Here is a 27267-nt window from a genome sequence, read left to right on the forward strand (position 1 = left end):
TAGGCGCGTTCAGCTAGGCTTGGCACATGACATGTCGATGCGGCAAGTTCAGGGTGCGATTATTACGCGGGGGAAAAAAAAAAGTAGAATTTCGACGACTGAATTTAAGGGTGCGATCATTACGCGAGTAAATACGCTACAACTTCGTCTGTCATTTAGAGGGGGGTGCCTTAAGCAGTAAATAGAAATAAAAGAAAAGTCGCGTGCACTTCACAATTTTTACCCGAAGGCCCTGCGGCAGATACGTTACAATGTCAATGAAAACGCGCCTTGATTGATACAGCACACTTGTTCTCTTTATAAGCCATTTCACTCAGTCATGAAACTAACAAAAAACGTATTAATATCAAAATTAGATCTTGTACGACATTCTAAAATATTGAAACAATTCCCATTGCACGAAGAGGACTGTTTAGATACAGTCTGTTTCACACTTAGGAGAAATCCCGGAACACACAAATCGCGGTGCGGCCAGCACTGCATTTGCATATAGACAGAAGCTTGCACATGCATAGACATCTGAAGGGCCGTAGTGTTGAATTGTACCATTTGCTATGGCGGCACGTGGGTACTGCGCTGGCCATGCGATCAGAGATTTCCCCCTAAGTGTGAAACAGACTGTGCATTAATTTTTGAATGTGAGTTTTACCATGAAATACCGGACATAGGAGCTCTTAACCGGAGTTTAGTTTGATGCGATGAGAGTAATTGCCATCCTAGTTCATTTTTTATACACATATTGGTACTGCTGTCATTTTTGAGTAATGGCTTTAAAATCTTTGCAGCTTTGTTCTGTATTTTTTCATGTTTGTCACTTAGAGACATGTGCCAAGGGATCTCATACGACACAAGCGTATTCAGGCATAGGAGGGTGAATGCATGCTGAATACATTGTTGATTGTAAACATGCCGGTACCTGTCTCGGCTTCGCTCTTTAAGGTACAATTTGGTGGCCTTCGCCACCACTAAATCAACATGAGTATTCCATGAGTGGCCATCCATTGTTTTTCATTCATTCTCCACCTACCTGCGGCTGCACAGAAAAACCTGCTGTTCCTTTCCCACCACAACACCCAGGTTTTTAGGGCGGTTCTTCATATCCTTCAGGACACTGGACAGATGTATGTAGAAGTGGCGTCCTCGGCCAAAGACACCACAATTATTTTCTTATCCCATCTTCAATTCTCTCTCCTCATTCCTCTGCAGACGCCAAGATGTGCTTCCACTTAGGGCTGCAAAAATAGTCCTTTGAACTCCTCATGCTCCTCCTCCGATCATTTGCAGCATGTCAGCTCTGTGACGTATGGTAGCCAGCGAGTACCATTCTACTGCAGTTAGCCGTTGTTTTGCAGAAGTTGCTAGAACTAGAGGACTTTGTTGAACCTCGTAGTGTTTGGAACACGACCTACTGTACTCCTGACCTGCCCAGCTGGCGGCGGTATGTGGAGGTGCCTGCGCCGGCTCGGATTCCGAACTTCGCCACCTAGGGGGCTCTCCAGTTACCCCAGCTGAGCGCCGGTGAATGCATGAGAATGCATAGGTTGCCGCCGGTTAGAGAAGAGTTTCATCACGCATTGAGTAAATGTGACGGCTATCTTGAATCATTTTATTTCATGTGACTTTGAGAATCTTCTTTTGCATTTTAGTTGACATTTCAGTGCATTATTTTTCAAATACATGTATCAGCGTGCCAAACAAGAAAGAATGACGACGTAGACAGGTTCTAAAAAGCGCTGGCCACCAAATGTTTATATAACTCATGATACCAGCTATATGTGTATACAATGGTAGGCTTGTTGCCGTTGGATTACACTCAGCTTGCTTGCATTTACTGTCTGGGCAAGAAAGGGCAAGGACTATGACACTTGACAGTGTCCGCGGCATTCGGCGCGCATAGAAAACAACCAAATACAGATAATTTTGCGCATAAATACCTACGTCTCAAACGGCAAATGTAGATCGCAGGTACATGAATAATCTATTAAAGATACTCTGCAATTGTTTTGAAACGAAACATCACCTTAAATAACTTATTCAATGCTAATTCTTCACACAATGGGTGTGTTTCAAAACCTAGTTGCATAACCACATGTAGTGACATGGTTTCCATATGTGCACTCATGTCATCTTTCTTTTTTTTGTTTGTTAAGGGGGGACGTGGCAAGTAAAACTAATTTTTTTATTAATGTACTGTTTGTGATGAAATTTGGTGTGTGTATGTGGATGATTGTGAGGATTCCAAATATGAAAACCGTTTTCAAATACCTCTTGTACTTTTTGAGTTACAAGCATAATTATACTAATTAATGCTCTTCACACTTAAAGAGATAATTATTGCTAAATGAAATTATTTTTTCATATTATTATGTTCCCAAAGCATCAACTTGTGCAAAGAAGCTATTAGTTGATTTTTCTAGTTCTTGTAACCATAAATAAAATTTCCAAAACATGGATGTTGTTTTGCGCACACATCGCAGTAATTATAAAATGTGTTCTAAAAATTTTAAATGATGAGTAAGAAGAGAGATAAAGCTTTATTGCACTGCTAAAGGCCTCCTGAGCCTAGTGCAAAAAACGGAACGACTCTATCAGTCTTTGTTAAAAAATGACAGATGTTCTAGCGAAGGCACATAGGCGAAAATCAAGAGTTGAGAAAACTGACTTTGAAAGTTCACTCTTGTTTGGAAGTTCACAACATGCCTAAAACACTCAGAATCCTCCTGGGCAGTAATCCTGAGATGCTGTGGCCTTGGCCTCTGTAGAGCGCAACCCAGTTTTGCGCTTCTTTGTCGTGGAACAATGCGCCTTTTGAGCCCTCTTCACCCTTTTGGCATCCTTTTCGGCTGCTCGCCGCAAAGAGCAGTCTCCTGGATTGAAGCCCAGTTGAGCAGTGATCTCTTGCAGCGCACTCTTGCAGCCACCATTGAAACGGCAGACTGCATCTGCAAGTGCACTTTCCACACTTCGAAGGGAGGCGAACTGGCTCTTGGACTGGAGTGACCAAATGAGGCTGTTCATACTCTCCACAGCGTTCTGGGTTTTTCCCTGCGCACACCTTTCAAGGAGCTCTTTGTTCGAGAGGCGCTTGTAGATTGGCAGCAGTGCCACTCGCACGTGAGGGGGCAGTTTATGTTTGTGAGGCGGCAGCGGCTCTCCCTTGGCCAATGCCTGATTGTGCGGGCACCAGGAGTCAGTCCCACTTGGGCACAGGTCGTGGTGTGGATCCTGGTCTGTGGATGTTACATGGTAATAAGTGGCCATGATGGCCCTCTCCATGCCAGGAACATCGTTGGGGTGGCTCTTAATGGCCCAGCCATAATAATTCGTCAACTTCTTTATAAGGCCCTGCGTCAGCCGGCCTTTGCCACCCATGCTCAGTCCTCGGCCTTTGGATTTGTGCTCATCAAGAAGGTTGCGCAAGGAAGTGCCCATTCTTTTTTTCACATGGTTCACACACTCCTGTTTCTTAATCAACATGTAGCCATACACCTTGTCTTGCGTGAGGGCAAGGTACGTACGGCTGTCACCGTCGCAGAGCACATTGATGTATCGAAGCTTGTACTTGGTAAACAATCTTTCAAACATGATCCTCGCTGCTTCTACTTCCATTTGGCCTGCATTAGCATCGGTGTTCTTTTGGCACTGTGGCTTGTGTTTCTCAAGCCACTCCTCATAGTTGTCGTCACCAGGCTTGGGGCCAACAGCACAGCCTTGGCAGTAGTTGGACAGGACACAGTGGTCCAAGACCAAGCCTGTGTACAGCTCGATTACACAGCCCACGCCAATATGACTTCTGTGCCCCCTCGTCATCCACGTGCCGTCGTAAATGACGTCAATGTTGCCTGGCACTCCTCCTAGGTGCACAGAAGGTGCACATCAGTGCAGCTGATGTGGTGGCAGGGTGGCTGTACTTCCTTTGCAGTCTCTGGTAGGACTTGTGGTGCAGTGCTCGATGCGAAATGTCCATCGCAGAAAAAATGTCATTTATGGCAGATTGTTTTCTGCCAACTGACTGCACAGCCCTCAAAGCACGCACGTTTACCTCAAAGGGGTTCGTTTTTTGTTGCCCGGAGCACCTCGGGGACGACCACGCACTGTTCACTATGCCACAATTGTCACAAAAAAGTTCCATCCTCGCCGCGAGTCCAAGGCAGTGCGTAGTCTCGAGGCGTATCGACCCTTCGTCGCACTTGTTGCACTTTACTGACGAAAGCAGACCGTTCAGCATCTTCTTATTTACAATGAAGAATGTGGAGTCCTTACCGCCGTCATTTTCGTCGCAGCCTTCGTTCAGAAGCTCGAGCTTCCGCTTTGAAGCGGATTTCGATGCTACGGCATCCAAAACATCCCGCCTTGTCTGCGCCCGCTGCGCGATTTCTTCACTGCTCGGAATCTGGGCCGAAACTGGCGATAGAATGTTCGACGCGCGCACGCCCGGAGTTGCAACGGCTGCCGACGCGGTGCCACCGCAATCGGGTTCGCGAGAGCGTCCATCACGGTCGACGGCATCCGGCGGTCTGACATACGACGATGTGGCACCTTCCACACTCTCGGCCTCACAACAATCAGCGAAGGGTCTGAGTAGAGGCTCCGTGACGCTTGAAGAGCATGCTCCGTCCGGAACTGCGACTGGGACGGCAGCCGCAGTCGTCTGCCCTTTGTTCCAAGCTTTCCGACGCTTGCCGTACTTGTGGACGCTCCGGAACTTTTTTTGCGACAACATAGCACCGCAGTATGAGCAAGCACTCAGAAGAGACCACCGATGTAAACAAAGCTTGGTAAAAAAAGCACGCGAACTATCACAAAAACAGCCAACTGGCAAAAAACGAAGCGCACGCCGGATGATTCTCGACTCGGCGGCCGCAGATGCGCTCGCGCTTCCAAGGTTGCCAAGGTGCGCGGCGCAGCTTTGACCAGTAAAGGTACGAGCACACTAGCGGAAAGCGTGCCGCCGCGGCATGACGCGCGTCTTCGCCGCCGAGCGGTGAAAAGCGGCACGCTGGCCACATTTGCGGGAGTCACGTGACAACAGTCTCGAGCGGCCTCGCAGTGGCTCGCGAGATTTTGCGCGCTTTTTCGTCGTCTGTTCTGACAACGCCTCCTGTACTAGGAAGCGTTGGTTCTGAGCTCTCCGACTTTACGGTGCAATCGTGCGAACAATGGCAGGCGACGACGATCTCTGCGCAACGCTCAACGTTACCGTGATGGCGTGTCTGCTGTTGCTTCAGCGTCGCCGCTCTCGAAATGCGCCGCGAAGATATTGGGTCCATCCGCTTTGGAGGTACAGAGATACTGAAGGCATGAAACAGGTATCCTGCGTGCGCTGCAATATGAAACGGCACGTCATTGATCACTTACTTTTCCGCATAGTGAGGTGTCTGCCTGAGCATGCTGTCAATAATTGAGAACAGGGGCCACTTAATTTTGCCATTATTGCCTGGCGCACCACTCCGAGTGTTCGCCTCGACTCCCGACACGAGCTTCATCCACCGGTCCTAATATTTTTAAACTTCAACATGGCCTGTGTTCCTGCACAAGTGAGTGAATAAAACATACTATTCATTCGCGCTCAACATGCAATGAGCCACGCAATCGCCATTTACCTGTCAATCCAAACATAGATCCTATAAGATCCCATCTGTTCATTTTTGCTTCCTTATCTTTGTAATCAGGCATCGTTTTGTCCTATAAGAAAGGGTAGAGTCTAATCTCCTCTAAAAAGCGTTCGGTGTCCATGGTGCGTGCTTCAAAAAACGACGGTGTGAGAAAAATGACCACCGAAAAAAAAAAAAGAAAACAAGCTCCGTGCGTTGCTATGGCGACTACCACACACGTCGCTGATTGGCGCTTTGCTTGGGCGGCGGCGGCAGAAATAGCGCAAGGAGCGATTGAGTCGGCGGCAGAAATTCCTCGACGCTCGGCGGGAGAAAGAGAGAAAAGCGGCGTCTCGCGAGCGGCGCGCGGCAGAGCGTGGCGCCGCTAGTGTGTTCGTGCCTTAAGAGGTCGCGCCTGCTACCACGTGACCCGCGCAGCCAATTGCCGTTCGTCGTTTTCGTTTTTTTACTTGCTCCTCGCGCTTTTATTTTCACTCGGCGAAATACGAGACCGCGACCATCGGGAAGCCGGCTTTCTCCTCTTTCCAAAGCTACCAAAATGGCGGCCCACGGTCAACAACTTGGCGCGTTTGTGCGGCGTGAACAACACCGTTTCAGGGGCTTTTTTTTCGCACTTTTCGGCGACTAGCCTCGGCAAAAACACTATTTGCGGGATTTGTAGCGCACGTTTCGCTGTAATATTTTAGAACAAGGAAGTTGAAGGTCTGAAGATTACGAAAAAAAATAAATCAGAAAATCGCATATTTTGACCAAAATCGGCACTTTACTTGCCGCGCCCCCCCTTAATAAACAGTTGTAAGTATAGCGGGTCGTCGTTTACTTTCTTGAGGTTGTCGGTTTATTATTTTTTGCGCTAATAGCGTTTCAGTCTGTCATGCACCATCAACTAGCCCAGCAACGTAGTCCTTTACAACACAGAAATCACCTTGATCCATTTTTCATGGACTTCGGTCACTGGAAACTCATGAAAAGTCACATCAGGAGTCTTCCCTTGCCTTGATTCGCAGAAAGGCACGCAGCAAACCACCATTCTGATGGTTAATTTGCACCAAGAAACCTTGCTTCGCTGGTGTACAAACTGCGCCGACCTGCACGCTTCTGTCACAGCTCGTGCCGAGCTGCGACAGGTAGCGAAAGGTCGTCATTATACTTTTAAGTTTATTCAAAAAAAGGTTTTTATTCATTTTAATTGTCCAGAGTGTATGCACGCGTAAACATTGCTGCTTTTCTCCCAGCGCCACGCGAGCAGACGAAAAAAAAAAGTGCGGCGACCCATGTTTTGGCCGCCAGCAACCGGTGCGGATGAGGTAAGTTGCAGCGCCACAGGGCGCATAGCGGCAGGCACCAATACCAGAAAGGGCGTGCTGGCGCTTCGCTCGCTGGGCAGGTCAGTAAAATACAGAAGGTCGTGGTTTGGAAATATCAATGTTGCCTTTATTACATGAATAACGGTTTCAAACCGTGCTCAAAAACAAAATTTAGTCTTAAATAACATTCATTTAGGCACTGATGGGGATAATACGCATTCATAGACACTATAGAAACACTATAAAAGCTCTTCTTAATCTCTAATTCATGTTCATATATCAAAATGGCACGATAGGAACGCAAGGAACAAAATAGGCATTTGCCTATAATCCAGTCTCTTGACATAACCATAATATCTTACCAAATTTTGTGGTCTCTAGATGAAATTTCGCTACAACAAAATTCCGCGACAACAAATTTTTTCACCTGTCCCGTCAATTTCGTTGTAGCGAGATTTGAATGTATCTTTTCACTGTTTTATGTCACCGCTTCTGTTTAGGATCTCACTTTTGTTTATTTTGTGGGCTTGCTGCTTCTGTATAAATGATTATTCAAACTGAGAGAACATTAAACTAAATAAAGGTAAATTTTTCCCTATGTGGTATCATGAAAAATACAGGCATGCTCCAAACACAGAGGTAGCTGCTCCAAAAGCAAATTTTGTCTGCTTCAATGGTTGCTCCAAAATGCTGAAAGGCATTCCCATCACTGCACGGGCCTTGTGTAGGCAGTCACATTTTATAAACTTTTTGGAAAATAAGTTGATGTAATGGGCAATGCAATGTCACTTTCAAACTGGTACATTGCAATAAGGAGTGCGACAGCCAAGCCAGTAAAATTTGCATGTAAGGGGTTGTTTGTTTGGCCTCCCAAGGGATCATAGCGTGCAGGGGGGAGAGCTTATGCTGTCATAAGCCCTTCGCTAATACTTCTTGCCAAGAGCAGTGATTTTGCTAATGGGTGTGCGGAGATCCATTTTAATAAAAGCCACATACCTTCACTCTGCGCTGCTGTATTGTGACCCCCCCCCCCCCTTTTTTTCGTTCGATGTCAAGGGGTCCCTCATCTCTTCCACCGGTCTGTGAGGGTCCTAGAAAATTAACGGCTAAAAACACTGACCTAGAGAACGCCTTTGGCATGTTGTAGGTTGAGGGACAAGGAATCTCTATAGAGGCAAGCCTCGCATAGCCACTCTGTCAAGAATCTTGCAGATCCTTCTCTCATGACCAGCAGATAGTGTGCAGCTTGATGAAATGGGGTATTTGACAGAAAAAGTTTTTTCAAACTAACTGTTAAGTAGTTTCTGGAATGTTTATCTTATTCTAATACACAGAACTTTGTTGGGACCAGCCATACAGTTCTAATTACCGTATTTACTCGCGTAATGAACGCACTCGCATAATAAACACACCCCCAACTTCTGTCATAAAAATTTGATTTTTTTTTTCCCCGCATATAAACCCACCCCTTACGTTCATCTGCTGCAGTCCCGCTAGCCCACACCTGGCACCTCCTCACTCGTTAGATCTCTTCTGTTTTTTATTTCTTTGCCGACCCCCCTCAACATCCTTGGCTCCCTCTCTCCCTCCCCTTTGCCCATTGCCACATGCCTATTGCTCTTCTTTCTATATGTACACAGCATGCCCCCCCCCCCCACCCCTCCTCGTTCTATCTGTGATCTACAGCAGGGTTCAGGAGCAGAGGGAGTGTAGAGATATCACAGCTGATAAGCACACAGTGAGGGAAGGTCACCAAACTGTGCCCACCCATGTGGGTGGCTCCCTCCTGCCACCCACATGGCAGGGAGCCCCCCCCCCCCCCCCCTCTCTTTTAGCCTGATCTCTTTTTTCTTCACACCATAACTGTCCCTTCATTCCCCCCCCTGTTGAGGTGTCACTCCACACCCCTTGTTCTTACCTTTTAACCTTTTTCTCAAGAATCTCTTCCCCCCCTCCCCCCCCGAACAAAACAAAACGAAACAAAGCCTAATCACGTGCACGCAATTTTCGAGCGACCATGGCAGGATTTGCTGTAGCGAAGGGTCATTCATCGCTAAAATCGCTTGTTGTCTATAGAAGATGGTGACGATTTCCGCAACATGGTAGCACCCCTGATTCTCGCTTTGCTTGTTATCTACACGTAGAGGCACTTCTCATGTAGTGGGGAGGCGGCGGCCGTATTTTATAGTTAATCTTGTTATCGACGGTTCCTTTGATGCTACACAGGTAGCTTGCTACAATGTTGGTTACTTGCTACTACAACCTCGTGCTTGCTACAATGTTAATAGCGTCGTCACGGTTGTCATGCGAGGTTGCCGCGAAGTTGGCAAAGTGCTTCGCAGCGTCGTAGCGCACGCATTTGGCTGCCCCTCGAGATCACAGCAGATACCACTGTTCCGGTTAAACGATTGCGAGAAAAAATAGCCACAAAACGTTGTGGCGTGCGCGGGCGGCCCGGGGATAGCTTGCAAAAGATAGTGCCATCAACCACCGAAGATGAGTAAAGTGCAACAAAGAAGGCGTGCGCGGGCAGCCCGGGGACAGCTTGCAAAAGATAGCGCCATCAACCACCGAAGATGAGTAAAGTGCAACAAAGAAGCTGTTTACAAACAGTGTACGCATGTGTAAATTGCAAAGGCTAAGCAACCTAACTTTTTTTTGCATTACTGCATTCTTGGTGCTCCTGAAAAAAATTTCATAAAGTTTACCCCGTGTAATAAATGCACCCTTCAACTTGGCTCCAATTTTTTTAAAAAAAGAAATGCGTTCATTACGCGAGTAAATTCAGTATCTGTCGATTTAAGATTTTCCTGTATACTTCAAACTTAGATGCTTGTATTTGGAACAGGTTTTGAGGATACTACTGATATTGTGTATAATCTAGAAATTTTCTCTCGGTGTCTTAAAATATCTTCCTTGTGTTAAGTTCCAGTCAAACCCTTTTTTAAGAGACACAGTTGTAAGGGTAAAAGAGAGACCAGTGTGCCAACATTAAAATAGGTGTTGATAAGAAAATGCAGACATTGTACCCTGCTTATAAGAGACACCTCATAAAACAGGAGAATTGCTGCCCAGTGCATGGCTCTTATAGAGGGGTTCAACTGTATTTGTAAACGGGGCCACTTTCTCTTATAAGCAGCAGCTGTTTCTTGAGGAAAAGTTGTTGGTATGACTGATGCATGGCGACGGTGAGACTCTTGGGATGGCATGCTGTCAGTGTCGGAGATGGTGCATGTCAGACAAATGTGATGATTGTTCAGTAATGTTCTGAATATGTTTTTTTTTTTCAGTTTTAAGTGTGTGTTGGTTGGCCCCTACTGTTTTTGCTGTTGTTTATGCCCCGGCAAACCAAGTAGCAGATTCCCACGCAAACCTTGTGATTGTGACCTTTACGGTAAGTGCCATTTTCAATAAACATTTGTGTATTATACCTGTAACAACTTTTTTCACATTATTTGTGAATACAATCACAGAAATAACTCGTTCTACATGGATGGCGCTTGGCATGTCATACATAATTTGTGGGTTCCGATTGCACTGGTGGCAGCCCACTTGTTGCTGTATTTTCCTCTCTTTTTGTTGCTGCATTATTATTTATGAAAAGGCTAATGTCCAGCAGTCATGATTTTTCATGAGTTGTCGAGCTTTACTTTGGTGTTGGGAATCATCAAATTCTGGTACAGTTGAACGTAGATATAATGAAACTGACTAATTCCTGGAAAAATTCGTTGTAAAGAGGATCTTGTTATGTGCAGGTTTGGTATGAAAATTCAAAAAATAAATGCACGAATAAACAAAAGGAAAACCGAAGGCAGAGCTAATCCAAGACACTTATTTAGCAGTTAAAAACTGCGTTATTTTTGCGATAGCAATTATATAGACACTCTCGGTGGGTTTTTGCCGTCGCCACTATATTCCCTCACAAGTCCCAATTCAGAACATGTTCTCACGCATTGTAACTTTTATGAGGAGGGTAAAAGCGTGAGCGCTACTGAATCGGAGATCAAGTGAGCCAACCTCTTTTTATCCTCTGGAAGGCGCATATGATAACATTAACCCCGCGTGTTAGAATTGCAGTGGAATGTTCAAGCAGAAAAGAAAATACGCGTCTTGAATGAGCACAAAAAATGGGGGGGGGGGGGGGGAAGAGGAAGAGAGGGGGTGTGTGAATAGCAACAATGAACTTTGATCAAGGGTGCGATCGCTGGCGTGCATGCTATTTCGGCAAACATTAGTGCGCTTTCAACACGAAGATCAATGAAAAGAGAACTTCTTTCTGGAGCGGCCGTATTCGCTTACACCAGCATTTTGTAAAAGTTACGCGATATTGGATTAAAAAATGGTGCTGTCAGCCCTAGTTCGAATAAAATTATAATTTGTTGCTGTCGCATTTATTGCATTGCATTGAATGCGCCGTCGTGTTGCCATGGCTAATCGGCTTATCGCGAAGGCTCTTGCGGCATGGCACAAGACACAGGGCATGAAAAGTCGACCTCCAGTGATCCGTCATTGTCATTGTGGTCTTGGAGAGTTTCCGTGAGCACCTAATCTGGCATCTCCTTGGTAGTAATGACACAATTGTCCGGGCGGAAAAAAAAAACAACAGCAAAAATTGGCCCCATATCTACATGTTTTCCTGCAAATGTCGTCGAAAGACAATAGTCTTGCGTCTGCAGAGAGTGAACATAAGTTCATTTGATGTTCTGCACGAGAAAGTCGGTGAATTGTATTCTGGAGGTTCTGCGTTAAAGTGTCTTGATCCTTGTAGAAAAGGCGAACGAGCGCATCGAGGCACAATAGGCACGAGCGCTATCTTGCAGTTATCTTCGAAAACGTAGGAAGGCGTGCGCGCCTGTCTCAGAGGCGATAAAGTGTAGAATGCAAAACAACGGGCAGGTGCCACCACCGTGTCGGCTTAGCAAAGTGTTGGAAACACTTGCGTTTTTTAGGGTAGCGTTGCATTGTCAGCGCAGCGTAATAAACGCTACGATTCTTAGAATTATTTATGCATGCCTTCTCTAGTATAAATACACACATACAGAATATTGACGTGTTGTTATGGTGCCTCAGATATGCGCAATAATTGCTTTTTAATTAACAATCGCACAGGTATGAATGCTGAAACATGAGCAATATTGGTGGGTGCTGCGGAAGGGGTTGGCCATTTGGGGTATTGTTATGGCAGACAAACAGTCAAATGTACAGACAGACAGAAAGACTGACGACCAAAATTTTTGCGCCGAAGTACTCCAAGAAAGATTATCTATCATCTTTAAAAACAAAGCTCAACGTTGTCAAGGGCCACACCATGCGCGCACAGTAAAATCACGCACGTGCACACGGCATCAAAAAAAGAAGAGCGCACGACACAGATAATGCGGCAAATTTTTAGGTAAACCACCCTCCGTATGCAGCCTGGTCCCACTTATGTGACGCTAAGAGCGTGGCAGTGACACTGACAACGTAAATGTAGTTTGCTTGTTTTTGGTTAGGAGGAAGAGCACATGCGCCCGTGGGAGCAAGAACAGTGGCAATGCCGTCTCGTGCGGCGGAGGGCTGCCTGCCCGCCTTGCGCACACTGGCACACAAAAACGAGCGCTTGTTTTCACCTTGGAGCTGCCGCCGCTTCGCGCTTTGTCAGCTACGGGGCAACCGCTTAAGATACGCTTACGTGCAAAAATGACAAAATCTGGGGCAAAATTTTTAGATTGTCCGTGGCGAAAGGTCGTTATATCAAGGATGTTTTCGGCTGTTACTTGGTTACATAGAGATTGCAAATACATGTGCTTCTATGATGTAACAGCGGGAAATTGAAAAACTTTGTTATATTGTGGAATTCATTATATGGAGGTTTGTTATAAGCAGGTTTAACGGTATTCATTTTTATTTGTGTGACATTATGCAGTACAGTACAAAGCACTTTTCTTGTGGATTTTCCAAAAAAGTTTTCGAAAAGTTCTGCCACCATACTTTGATGCTAGTGCGTTGTGAGAAGATGCATCGAGCTTCGTCATCTGCGTTGGCTCTCTATGCAGGTGCACACTGTTCATTGTTGTTTTTCATACAGTGCAGCTTTGTGAGTGCAATAAAATGATCAGCATAGGTCAACTGTGTAGTGGAGGCTCCAAGCTGTGTGCCGCGTACTACCTAATTATGACACGTTATTTTTCATTTTTGAAGCGGCGTATAAGTTGTCTCTTTAGTTGATCCACTGTTTTGCTGCGACAGCAGTTGCAGGTACATTTGAAAGATGCTCTAGCAACGTAGGTGTCAGCGTCAGTGGCTCCGTAGATAGTCCGTATAAGGTCTTAGTGCGATGCTTACTTAACCTACTCTTGTTCATGAGGAAGCAAAAGTTAAATGCGGCGTCCTCAACATTGCCTATATCATTTAAAGAGTTTGCATGCCCTAACTTGCAAGTAGTCGGGGATGGTTCCAAAAGTTGACCGAGCCAGGGGGTTGTGATTGTTTTTGACAGCATCTTTGGATCGCTGTGTACCTAATGTTGCTGCTTCCTTATTTTGAATAAATAAGAAACAACTCCAGGCATTTTTTCACTTCTGTTTGAGCTGTTCGTCACACCAGCACTGTGATGAATTCCTGTGGTCGGGATCATTGAAGGAGAGGTGCATGCAAACCCCATGCTTATTTAATTAGTATGCATGTTTACTGCAACTTAGCGGGCTGTTAAACTGTCAACTTATTTATAGGTATTATATGCATTGTTATCTCTGTTAGTGCTTCAGCTTTTAGACAAATCTGCGATTTTTTTTTTTTGCTGTTTTATGACAGTGCAGACAAACCAAGCTGAAGTAAAATACTAATTGGAATAAAGTTAAACCTGGATATAACGAAATTGATAAATTTCTAGAAAAATTTTTTACAAAGAGGATTTCGTTATATGTAGGTTGAGTGTGTAAATTGGAAAATAAATGCACAAATTAAACAAAAGAGGGACTGAAGGCAGAGATAACCCAAGACACTTATGTTATAGTAAAAAACTGCGTTATTATTGCGATAGCAATTATATGGACACTCTCGGTGGGTTTTTGCCGTTGCCAACACGTTTTCAACAAGTCCCAATTCAGAACACGTTCCCGTGCATTGTAGCTTTTACAAGTGGGTAGGGCTGCTGAAGCAGAGATCAAATGAGTTGGCCCATCCCTATCGCCTGGAAAGTGCATAAGATAACATCTCCCGTGGGTTGGAACTGCCGTTGAATGCTCAAACACAAAGTAATCCACCCGTATTGGAACGAGCATGAAACAACACGGGGAGGGGAGGGGGTGATCGCTTGAGTAGTAATAATGAACTTGGATTTTAAGGGTAGTCGCGAACGCTGGTGCGCTTGTTATCTCGGCGAGTATCAGTGCGGTTTAACGCAAAGGGATCTGACTGTGTGAAAAGAGCACTTCTCCCTGGAGCGGACGTATTTGCTCACTCTAGCGTTTTGTAGGAGTTCTGCGATACTTATAACATTACAATTTTTTGCTATCCCGTTCATTACACTGCATTCAACGTGCCGTCTTGTTGCCAAAACTAATCAACTAATCGCAAAAGTTACCAGCCTTCGAACTCGCGGCGTGGTGCAAGACAGAAGCGCGTGACGAGTCGACCTCCGAAGATCCATCGTCACCGTGGTCTTGTAGAGTTTCCATCAGCGCCTAATCTGACATCTCCTCGGTGGTGACAACACGGTTCTCCAAAATTACAAAAAAATCAGTTTCGCCAGAAGGGCAAAGCAATGAATGGGATAGCAACAACTTGGAATGTAACGCTGAGAACGGCAAACAGATCGAAACGTGCAGTGCACTACTCATGCACAAATGACGCACGAAAACAACATACACAGGACGACAGCAAACAGCATTTACCGCAAAACACTTAACGCGCTGTTTGAACAAAAATGAGGCACGAAATGTAATCACAGGTACAGATATGAGTGCGAACAAGTCCCCCGGCTGTTACTTCGCTGTGTTTTAAAAACGCACTTTTTTTCACAAATGGCGCCTGTCCAGCGAGTGAAGTGATCTTTGAGCGCCCGGTAACTAAACGCAATTGTTCTGGTCAAAGTCGAAGGCCCGCGATTCTTCCCATCGGAGGATAAGCGCGCGTGAACGAGCATCTACCCCACCCCCTCTTTCATGGGCAAAGTACTCATGGGAGATTAGGGCGTCGGCGCATCATGATGTGCTGGGCGCTGAGCGCGGGTGGCTTCTTTTTTTCTTTCTTTTTTGAGCCCCGCCACGGGGGTCTAGTGGCTAAGGTACTCGGCTACTGACCCGCAGGTCGCGGGATCAAATCCCGGCTGCGGTGGCTGCATTTTCGATGGAGGCGAAAATGCTGTAGGCCCGTGTGCTCAGATTCGGGTGCACGTTAAAGAACCCTAGGTTGTCGAAATTTCCGGAGCCCTCCACTACGGCGTCTCTCATAATCATATGGTGGTTTTGGTACGCTAAAACCCGACATATCAAATCTTTCTTTCTCAAGTTTCCATATGTCTATAGATATGTATATATATGCAGTGAATGACGGCGGGGACGGCAAAAAGCCAGCCGAGACTGTCCATGTAAATGCTATTGCAATAAAAAAAAGCAAAGCTGAATGTCGTCCGGGGCCACATCATGCGTGCGCAGTGAAACTATGCATGCGCGCTCGGCATCAAAAATGAAGAGCGAACGACACGGACACAGACATGGATATCGTGGAAGACTATTCGGTAAAGCACCCTCCATACGCAGCGTGGCCCCACATATGTGATGCTAACTAAAAGCGTGGCACTGCCAAAGCGCAAAAGTAGTTTTTTTTTATTTTGGTTTTGGTTTGGAGTTGGGGGGGGGGGGGCGCACCCATGCGCCCGCGGCAGCGAGAACGGTGGCAGTGCCGGCTTGCCGGGTGCAAGCCCACTTTTCCACCTCGCGCTCACCTGCGCGCATAACGAGCGCTCACTCTCCCCTGGTGTGCCGTGTGCGCCGCCGCCGCTTCCAGCGTCGTTGGTGACGGGGCAGCCACGGAAAATGCATGCTCGTACCAAAATGCGGAGCGAAATTCTCAGATTGTCCGTGGGGAAAATTTGTTATATCAAGGTTGTCTCCCGCTGTTACTTTGTTACATAGAGATCGCGAATGCATGTGCTTCTACTGAGTAACGGCGGAGAATAAAAAAACTTGGTTATATTGAAGAACTTGTTATATGGAGGTTCGTTATAAGCAGGTTTAACTATATATGGCAGCAGTTGTCATGAGAAGTGTTGTGAAGCCACATGCAAATGCTGAAAATCCTTTTATTGCTATATTAAAATTTGATAGCACACTTTGCCTTGTGACAGTCTTGTGACCTTCAAGGCTGCCTGCTTTTTGGCATGTAGCACTACTCCCCATTAAGCCTACATTGCTGTAAATAGCAAAAACTAGCAGTTCCTTAGAATTGGGACGCAGACGACTAGAAGCCAGATCTCACAGCTGGCCTTCATGAAGGCGGTAGGCTGGGGCAGCGATTTAAGAACCAGTACAGTTTTGCAGCTTGGCTCACGAGCAAGCACATGCGGCTGATGCGTGAGCTTACGGTGCTACTGTTCCATTTTGTATCACTTGCTGTATCCAGCGAGATCAGATGCAGCAGCACACCGTTACTGTAAATGGCGCATTGCCAAAGCTAATCGCAGATGCGACACATATGCCGCAGTGAGCTAAGATGCACGAGAAGCATCCACTTGCTACTTGTACCATGTTTTTCCGTGCTAGCCTTCTCTGTACTCCATGTGTGATTTGTCAATGCATGAGGCATGGTGCAAAGTAGAACTTCAGCACCGCTAGTTTCTTGCATCGGTCATTGGTCCACTTCACTGAGCAAGCATCTATGGGAAGTGGCGGTGCGGAGCTTTGATAGTGGGGTGCGGGCCTAAGGAGCTTCGCTCCTAATTATAGATACTACAAGGAAGTACCTTTTGCTTCATCTTCAGCTTTATTACAAAACTTAAGGGGGGACGTGGCAATGAAAACCATCTTTGTTATTTATGAAAATAAAGTGATGAAATTTGGCATGCAGATGTCATTTGTTTGGCTGATATCATAACTGAAATTGGTTTTAAGCTATCTAATGTAGTTTTTGAATTACAGTACTCAGGGGTAAAAGTGCTGCGCTATTCTGGGTCAATCTGAGCTGCTGTGCTAAACGACAATTTGTGTGTGCAACGCCAAATTTAGCCGAGTTTTGTCATGGAACGAGCAACTCGTGTGGGCTACACAAAGGACGCTACCGTGTTCATATCAAATTAGTTTGTTCATGTCGTATTTCAGTTCATGAGTGAATCTTGCTCCATGTGAACAGAATGCATGAATATTGTTAAGGTGGCGTTTGTTTTCATACCTTATAGTGCGACTAGATATATGTTTTAACAGCAAAGCTGTTGGTCAAACTCTAAAGACGACAGTGGTGTTGCGAAAAAAACTCGCCGCTCTGTTTCCAAGCAACCGGCATCGCACACACTCTGCGATGGAGACCGTCGGACCATATAAAAAAAAATGAAAATCAGTTTCAACGGCATAGCGATGATTGCAATAGCAACAATTTGTAATGTTCTAATTGTAATGCTGCACATGCTCCTTTCTTTTTATTTTTGTTACCGCACCATTACGCTGTAACGCTGCCTTGCGGAAACCGTGCCCAAATGACTACGAATCATCTAGATAATCTTAAACACTCCGATACGATTACGCGCACGGCGCGTACATACACTTTGTCCTGGGACTTACATGGCCGCTAGCGATATTGCTGGAATCTTTGATGGCACATGTATAAATGCCGACGCACTTCACTGCTTGTCAGATTATCAACAGCCAATGCTCTGGTTTGCTGCCATTATTCTGCAGTGCGTATCATGTAAAGTGATGTTTCGTTTTCCGGGAACAGGTTCGCCCCCTCCAAAAAAAAGTTCACTCATGAAAACAGCGGCGGCTGCCTTCGTCAACATCACGGCCCTGTGAGAGTACGAAGGCTGACAGCCAACTCTTTCAGAGCGAACATCACGACGTTCTACCAAATGCTGGTTTAAGAGAATAAGTATGGCCGGCTGCTCTAGGGAGAAAACCTCTTATTGCACAATCTCTTCCCGTTGAGAGCGGACCACGTAGATCATTTAACGAGCCGTGCGCTAGTGCTTGCCGATAGCGCATGCACCAGCTATCGCAACCACACCCTTAGAATCAAAGTTCACAGCGGCTGCTCAAGCGAACCCCCCTCTCCTTCTCATCTATTCATGCTCATTCAAGACGGGTGGCGTATTTCCCTTCTGCTTAAGCATTCGACAGCAGGTCTAACACGCGGACGGAAATCGGCAGCCTTGTTTAATTTCTGCTTAAGCAGCGCCCATCACCCCAGCTTGTGCAATTTTATGTGCTGGTTGAATGTACGGTGCACCGGGAATGTTACCAAATTGTAGTTTACACGGAACATGGCGGCAACATCGAAAACTGTTCGAGTGTCCATATGCAGTGGAACCCCTTTAGATGAGGCTAATGGGTATAAGAGACACTAGCATGCCAACAGTAAAATAAGGGTTGATAAGAAAATGCATACAGGGTATGCTGCTTATAAGAGACATCTCATATAAAAGACAACAATTGCTACCCAGGGCATGCCTCTTATAAAGGGGCTTAACTGTAATTCCTATCGTAACAAAAAAATGGGCACTTCATTGCTTAGCAATGGTGCGGTGAGCGCATCTAAAATTTTCTTGCGGTTCTCATGTCGGCTGTGGCGCTTCAATGCCCGGAACAAAAGCTTTTTACATTTATTTTTTATAGAGCCGTAATAGTTTAGTATGAAGATAACTTACTATAGTTGCTCATCTCTAGTCTGGAACTGCTGTTTATGTTATATGTGGTGTTTTAATCACATTTTGAACATTGCAGCATTTAACATTAAATTATTTTCATTTATCTGAGGACTAGTAGCTGTCCAGAGCACTGTTTATGTTTGTTTTTTCGAGTTGCTGTGCTTTCAGCTTTGATGCTGCAAGGTTTAATATTATGTATATATCGATTTGGGTAAGTCTGGTCACTGCATTAGCATTGCATGCTTAGTAAAAAAACAACTGAAATTTCTTGTATTTACCAGAAAGCAATAATTCTAATCAACAGTGATGTGTGACCCAAGAAATCTGCTCCAAACTAAATTTATATGCTCAAAGACACACCTTTTGGTGCTCCAGAGCTGCTCTGATACTCCCTATTCACTACTCCGAAACTGTGCCAAAAGACTGAAACTCGCTTCCATTCCTGAACACTTGATATACTCAGTCATCCCAAAATTAATTAATTATTAAGACAAGCTCATCAAAATTTTTGCATAAGGATATTCACAAGGGCCCATTCTGTGCCCTAATGCTATTGGTTTATTTTTTTATGTATAAGAAAGCACACAAAAAGTTTTTAAAATGTTATAGGCTTATTGTCTTACCAACAACTTTTATGAAAAGCTAATTATATATAAAGATCTCTATGATGTGCACACAAATATCGACAGCTCTACGGCAGTCGCCAATGTCTCAGGATGCAAGTGCAGGAAACAGAATGGCTAGATCTTCACTTGTTGTGAAATGGCACAGGGATGACTGACAACAACTGGTAAAAAAATGAAAGCTGAGAAGATTGAGCTCAAATAAATAGGAGCTAGAAGCTAAAAAAAAAAGGAAAATTAGAAGGAAGCTGGCTTTTTTTTTTTTCATTGGTGAAATGCAGTCTTGTGGCTATTTGAGCTTTCAACTGTCTTCTTTACGGTGATGGCAATATGGTGGCGCTTTGCCTATAGAAAGTTGCAAAGTAGCATTTTCCAAAGCCCAATTTTTATATAGCTTTTGATAACAGCCTGCCAATAAAAAAAAAAACACTTGTTTTTCTCTGCTTTACTATTTATTGTGGTCTAATATTTCACTATGGTGTAAAACATGGTCTCAGGATTGTAGAAAAAAATTAATTGAAAACATTTTGACCAAATTTACCATTCCTATTATCACATCCCCCCTTAATGCATTTTAATGATCCTTACGTGAAATTTATACATCTACTATATGTTGCATGGATTTTATTCAACTCAGTCAAAATAATGAATATGTGCATGTGTCTTCTTTTGTGTTTGTATCTGCAAAAATATTTAGCAAGCAATATTGTTAAAACAAAAAAAAAGTTAATAAAAAAGTTTCTACAATATATGCTTTCAACATGCCTGAAGCATTGGATTAATCCTTTTTAGTAGGCATGTATATGAAATTTAGAAACTTTCACGAATAGTGTTTGCTTTCGATTAGATTTGCACTGGAGTTTTACTGTTCGAAATATTTTAACTTTCTGAAGACAAAAACAGTCGTCTGATTAGCAGTGCCCCTTCAGGTTTTTGTCGTGCTTCGCTCCATTTCACGCTGGCATTGCAGCAAAGCTGCTTGTCAGGCTTTGCCATGGTCGCGAATGTATTGACTCAATATCAACTAATCACTGGTTCCAACATCAAGATGACAGATGTAGCAGAGGTGGAGGGCTCAATTAATTGTTTTAGACCTGAAATTTGGGCAGGAAGTGCAATAAATCAGAGAAACAACATTTATTAAGAGTCCGGTGATGATAAATTGGGGCGGGCTTGAACCCCGGCCTAGGCATCGGCCGTGAGCTCTTGGGCTTGGGCGGTTTCCTCGGCTCGCTGCACGGCCCATAGTTGTTGTTCTAATGCGGAGCTGAGCAGAGCCGCCTCCCAGCGCGCTCTGTGGTTCCAGATTGCCTCCTCGTTTGTACTGTTTAGTGCGTCGTTGAGACTCGAGCACTCCCATAGCATATGCCTCAGGGTTGCCCAGGAATCGCATGCTTTGCATTTATCTGTCGAATACAGGTCAGGGTAACAGAGGCGAAAAATCACTGGATTTGGAAAAGTGTCTGTTTGGAGTTGTCTCCATGCAACTGACTGCTTCTTAGTTAATTTGCTATGTGGTGGTGGCTAGTTACGCCTACCGAGCTTGTAGTGCTGCGTAATCTCACTGTAACTGATCATACGTTCCTCCCACTTCCACACTTTTCCTCGTGTAGCCTCGGTAGAGGCGGCATCGGCATGCACAGCTGCTCGGTTCGTGATCTCTTGAGCCGCCTCATTGCCGGCCAGAGGGCAGGTGTTCATATCACAACTGTATCATTTTTGTTTCGTATTCTTTTCGCGTTGATCGTCAATATTAGCAGCGCCTCCCTCCTGGGATACCCGGCCGTTAGCATAGGTTGGTATCGCCACCTGCGAGTCGCTGATCACTATTTCGGCCTCAGTGATGGCCACCGCAAGGGCGATGGCGACCTCCTCGGCCGTCTCTGCGTGCTGCGTTTTAACCGTAACGCTCGTCTTGCATTTGCCTTCGTGGTCGACCACCGCAGCCACGAAGCCGCGCTTGCGCGCGTAACGAGCCGCGTCAACGGAGACCGCTTCTTTACACTTCCCGAATTTCCTCTGTAAATCCTGCGCCTGTCTGTTTCTCCTACCAGTGTGATACTCGGGGTGCATATTTCTCGGTAACGGAGGACCGCTATTCTGTCCCTCATCCTCGCAGGCACGTCTGCCTTTTCTCCGTGTTGCATATGATAACCTATGCCTAGTTGTTCGAGGATGTACCTGCCCGTTTTCATTTTTGAAAGTCGTTCGAATTGAGCTATGTTGTGCGCTTCTACCAATTCCTCCAGCGTATTGTGCAATCCTAGATCCAACAATTTCGCCGTGCTCGTGTTTTTTGGTAATCCTAAGGCTTGCTTAAAAACTTTCCTGATTAAGCGTTCTAATTTTTCTTTCTCGGCAACCTGCCACCTCAAGTAAGGAGCAACGCACGTAATTTTACTTAGGACGAAGGCGCACACGAGACGAATCGTATTGCCTTCTTTCATGCCACTGTGCCTGTTCGTAGTGCGTTTTAGCAGTCTGGTAGTCTGGCCTACTCCGTTTTCTAACTTACGAATGGTTTCGCTATTGTGCCCGTTAGCAGAGAGGTGCAAGCCTAATACTCGTATGCTCTCTACGGTGGGAATGACGTGGCCCTTCGCAGTTGTCAGCCTTATCTCTCCCTCCACCTTCTCTCCACTCTGCTCGTTGTCTCTCGATTTGCGACCCCTGCGCGTAGGTTTGTAGACCAGTAGCTCCGATTTGTCAGTGGAGCAGGTAAGGCCTGTGCATTCTAAGTAGCCTTGAACGGCGAAGATGGCTCTCTGCAGTGTCTGTTCCATTTGGCCGACGCATCCCTGCGTTACTCACATGGTGATGTCGTAGTTGTACAGGCTGTGGCAGAGCCCGCCAATCTCCTCCAATTCAACCGGTAACCCTATGAGTGCGAGGTTAAAGAGCATAGGCGAAATCACCGAACCCTGAGGGGTGCCGGCGCTGCCCATCTTAATCTCCCCAGACTCGAGCTCTCCCAGCGTGATCCTTGCTGTTCGCCCATGAGAAAATCACGCACGTAGTCGTACGTCCGCTTACCGAGTTTCAATTTCTTTATTTGCGTCAGTATTGTAGAGTGTTTGACATTGTCAAACGCCTTCTTGAGGTCTAGGCCTAAGACCGCTTTGGCGGATCTGGTCGTGCTATCTATTATTTGGTACTTAAGTTAAAACATGGTATCCTGCTTAGAAAGGTTTTTTCTGAAGCCTAGCACGGTGTGAGGGATCAGGTCGCGGTCCTCGAGGTAGCTGGTAAGCCTTGCGAGGACTGTGTGCTTCATGACCTTGCCCACGCAGGGCGTCAGTGAAATCGGTCTCAAATTTTTCAGCTCTAGACGCTTTCCGGGATTGGGTATCATTACTATGCGGGCAGTTTCCACTGCCTAGGAATCCGTCCCTTTTCCCAGCATTCATTAATGAAATCAGTGAGTTGCGCTATGTATGCATTATCTAAATTTCTAAGCATTTTGCTAGTAACCCCGTCCGGTTCGTGTGCAGACTTAGTGTTCAGCTTTTGCAACGCTGCACAAATTTCGGCAACGCTGAGCAATCTATCTAAATCGTCGTTTGCTGTACCTTCGTAGTCGGAGTGAGTTAGAGGTCTGTCTTGGTTTCTGTACCTCGCCCTGAGCTCGTTCAACAGTTCTTCATTGGTGCCATTGAATTGATGTATTATCTTATTAACTTTTTGCCTATGTACCGTTTTGGTTTCCTCTGGGTCCAGTAGGAAACTGAGGAGATTCCATGTCTTAGCGAAAACTCCGCGCTGACTTTCCATGCTGTTACAAGTTTCCTCCCACTGTGACTGGCAAAGCTGTAACGCGTATTCCTCGATATCTCGGCTTAGTTTGGCTATCCGCCTGCGCAGGGTCCTATTGTGTCGTTGAGTCTTCCATCTTGCTTGTAGACTACGCTTAGCCTGCCGCATGTGTAATAGCTTACTGTCCAAGACCTCAAGGTTCACGTTGGGCGGGATTTCGTGCGTAGCTGCCGCGTCGTCCCGCCTCAGCATTTCTGTCCATCTTTCGATGTCGTTAATGTTTTCCACTGAGTTACTCCCCTCGTTCCTGATCCGTTTGAACCTGTCCCATTCCACCAGTGTAAGTCGTTTGGCTGTCGGCTGGCGTGGTCCCGCGTCAACTTGGATCTCTATAATGGTATCATCACTGCCTAAGTCCTCTTGTGTGTTAGTCCACCGAGGTTTCCGATGTTTTTAACAAATGCGAGGTCAGGTGATGTATCGGAACATACGCTGTTCCTTCTTCACGTAGGTGCAGAAGGATCGGTAGCGAGAGTTAAACATTCCTGTTGGGAGTCCTCCCACATATTCCTGCCTTTTCGAGTTTCATATTTGTATCCCCACGCTGCATGATGGGCGTTAAAGTTGCCTGCCACGAGCACAGCGCGATTACTCGCAATGCGAACCACTTTCTTGAGTAGCGCTAGGAATCGGTGCTATCGTCGAGGGCTACTGTACACATTAAGTATGAAAAGACTATCATCCCGTTTCTTCGTTGGCACTATTTACAATAGCAAGTGCGGTATGGTGTTGTGCTTAATCTCGTGTGGTGTTACAGTAAGGTTGCGTTTTACTAACGTCGCAACGGCCGGTTTGTCCCGAGAAGTAGTCTCGTTAAAGGACCTATAACCCGATAATTTAGCCTTCATGTTTGTCTCTTGCAGTAGTATCACGTCTGGTTGTTCGTTGTTAATAAGGTACTGTCGCAGATTCCCACGCTTTCTGGAGTATCCTCTGCGATTCCATTGCCAGATTTTATAAGTGTTATAGTCGTGTCTAGCCATCGTGCCTACCAATATTAGTGTTTTCCAGTGTTATCCTTCGTCTCCGTCTCTCCTGGCCTGTTGTACGGTTTTCCTGTGGGTTTAAAGGGTCCGCAGTTGCTAGCTGGCAACCTCCTCTCTACAGTTTCGACTCGCATCTGGAGGGCTGTGAGCTGCTGCTGAATTCGCTGCATTGTAGAGATTATCTGCTGCATCGCGTTGGTGAGTTGGCTCAGCATATCCTCCATTTCGTTCTTACGCATGTTCTTTCCTTCCTCTATTTCTTTTCACATTGTCTTTATGCCTTCTTCTAATTGAGCTTCTAATCTATCCAGTCTTTTCCGGATCTTGTCCTCACTCTTCTGCGTTTTACTTTCGGCTTGAGCCGGATCTAATTCCAAATCCCTGCGTTTTGCGGGTAAGGATCTAATTCCAAATCCCTGCGTTTTGCGGGTAAGGATACCGTTTCCTCCCCAGCTTGGGCTTCCTCTGCATTCTCTGCGCACTGAACGATGACGTCCTTTTTAGCTACCTCTTTCTTTAGTTTAGCGTTTTCTTCCCTGAGTTCCTTGATAACATGCATGTATCTGGCGTTATTGTTTTCCAATTGCTCGAGCCTTTTTTTTGGATTTGCATGAAAATTTCATGGCCCCTCTCCCTGTTAATAGTGGCAGTCCCGACCCGCGCGCGCGCCCCAGAGGCGGTTTCCACCCTGCTCACCTGGGAAGCTTTGGGTCGCTCATTCGTGTCTTCGTTTCCGGGAGCTCGCATTGTCGCAAGGCTCGTCCTCACAATAGACCTGCTCCGAGACCTAGGTCTGGTGTTTGCTCTGGCTCCAGGCGTGGGCTGTGGCTCAGTGTGCCTCGACCGAGAGCGGGCGCAAGAACGAGAGCGGTACTTGGCTCGCCCTTGCACCTCTCTCTCTGGCAATGAAAAGTCTATTCCTTGCCTGTAGTGACTTTGAGCCTTGAATGTTTCTTCCTCCTCTTGTCTCCTCCGTTCCCACTGGCGTTTCTTGACAAGGTAAGGAGTCCTGTACTTTGCGTGACATTTTCTTTCTCCGATCTGGTGGCCTTTGCCGCAAAGTCGACATCTCGGTTCGCATTGGTGGTCTTCCAGCGGATCCTCTCAGCCACAGCCTCTGCATCTTTTGCTCTCTGGGTTGGGACAAACATCGGATCTGTGTCCAAGTCTGCTACATGAGTAGCACGTCTCCTATTGTTCTTGTATATCACGCAACGATGCTCAGTTCTATTGTAGTAGACATAGTGTGGCACTACACTTCATTCAAATACGACGATGGCGTTTGCTGTCTGGCCCATTCGCTTCGCGCGCAACAGCGTTGGGTTGTGCTCATTGACGAGATGTCTCTCTATGTCTCTATGCAAATCTGTGAGGCATATTTGCAGCTCTAGACTTGAAGGGAGCTCGCCCTTCTTCACATCAGTTGGGCTTTACTTTCGCAGAAGTTGATAGGAGCAGAGGCTGACAAAATGAGATCTTTGCCTTTCACGTGTAAAATGTTGTCAGCAACATTTTTGTTGCGCCACATCATGTACATAAATACAATTCGACTTCTGCATTGCCTCATTCTTGTTGAGAACTATGTAACACCGCCCTGCCAGCACTTCGTAAACATACCCAAAATAAACACTTTCTTGTTGCTGTCTCATAAGTATGTGTAGGAATGCTCTCCAACTTTTTTATTCTGCAATTTTGCTTCGAAGTACTCGAAAAACATTCCTAAAAATATATGAAAAATATTAGATTCGATTCGCACTCAAGCTTCAATATTTGAATTCACTTTGCACTCAAAATTTTGCTGTTGCACAGCTTTGCTCTTTAGCACTTTTTTTGAAAATGCTTTTATTTGTTTGTATGTACAGAAAACATCTCCTGTTACTTATACTGATTTTGGAGAACCATGCCTGCAGACTGGGGAGCATCCGAAGGAACGCTTTTGGCTTTACCATCAGCCAGATTGGTGAGTAGTTGCTTAGCTTGTACTGAATGCATTTGTGCATATGCTTTATTGCGAATCCTAGTGTCTAAAATGCCTCCACTCTGGCTTCATTTGCAGCACTCAGCCTAAATGAATCAATAATTGATATGTGGGGTTTAGCGTCCCAAAACCACCATATGATTATGAGAGACGCTGTAGTGGAGGGCTCCAAAAATTTCGACCACCTGGGGTTCTTTAACGTTCTTTAACGTGCACCCAAATCTGAGCAGACGGGCCTACAACATTTCTGCCTCCATCGGAAATGCAGCCGCCGCAGCCGGGATAAATGAATCGATAATGTTCTTTATAAATTTAATATTTGCCTTGTTTGCTTGGAATGGGCAATGATTCAAAAGCTTATGCTTGCATAGACTTCTGCCAATCCTAAATATATGCACACCAAACAAGGTTTCCAAGCAAGGAACTCGAAGACTGCTCTGGGTATGTGGAATGTAGGTAGCAGTTTATTATTGTACCTTCTTTTTGATTTAAAATATAGTAAATACTTCTGAAATATTTTGTTGTATTGAAGATGATCAAAGTTTCATCATCATTTCGATTTATTAAACCCTTCATTCATCAGGTAACTTAGGGCAGGTGTATTTGTCACCTGCCCTAAAGTTATATGTATATATCAAACGCTGCGCCAGGTTAAAGCCCAGAAAGTTCATTCTGACAAAGATTGCTCATTTTTCAACGGCATTCTAACAAGTTTCCATCCCTCTTCACGTGTAAAAGGCAGTGTAATTCATTGGTTGCGCAGCGTTTGTGAGTGTGCTGGCACGTGATGCTCGATCTGTTGTAGGCATAAGACTTTCTAAAGGGGCCCAATGCCAGGAGCACCAATATCACATGAATGCGAAGTGACTCGGCGGCCTCGTGGTGTTGTGCACATTTCCTTTCAAAGCAGTCGTATTTGTTCTCTCCAGCGTTTTGTTGGAGTTCCGAGAGATCAGATCCAAAAGAGTTGTCGGCCAGCCTTACTTCATATAACATTGCAATTTTTCGTTATTCCATTCATTGCATAGCATTCAACGCGCCATCGTGTTGTTGCCAGAACTAATGAGCTAATCGAGAAAGCTACGAGTCTGCAAACTCACAGTGCGGCG

General features: G+C 45.5%; 1 protein-coding gene across 6 annotated transcripts in view; it reads left to right on the plus strand.

Annotated features, from left to right (window-relative positions):
• Nup214 (nuclear pore complex protein Nup214) overlaps nucleotides 1–27267 on the plus strand; it is a 280169-nt gene that overhangs the window by 30351 nt on the left and 222551 nt on the right. For all 6 annotated transcript variants that reach the window (XM_075879493.1, XM_037413729.2, XM_037413730.2 and 3 more), the window contains exons 6-7: nucleotides 10213–10316; nucleotides 26043–26140. In XM_075879493.1, the coding sequence (XP_075735608.1) occupies nucleotides 10213–10316; nucleotides 26043–26140 (202 nt within the window). The remainder of the gene's footprint in view (nucleotides 1–10212; nucleotides 10317–26042; nucleotides 26141–27267) is intronic.

Source organism: Rhipicephalus microplus, chromosome X, assembly GCF_043290135.1.
Source record: "Rhipicephalus microplus isolate Deutch F79 chromosome X, USDA_Rmic, whole genome shotgun sequence".
In the NCBI taxonomy this organism is placed as follows: Eukaryota; Metazoa; Arthropoda; class Arachnida; order Ixodida; family Ixodidae; genus Rhipicephalus; species Rhipicephalus microplus.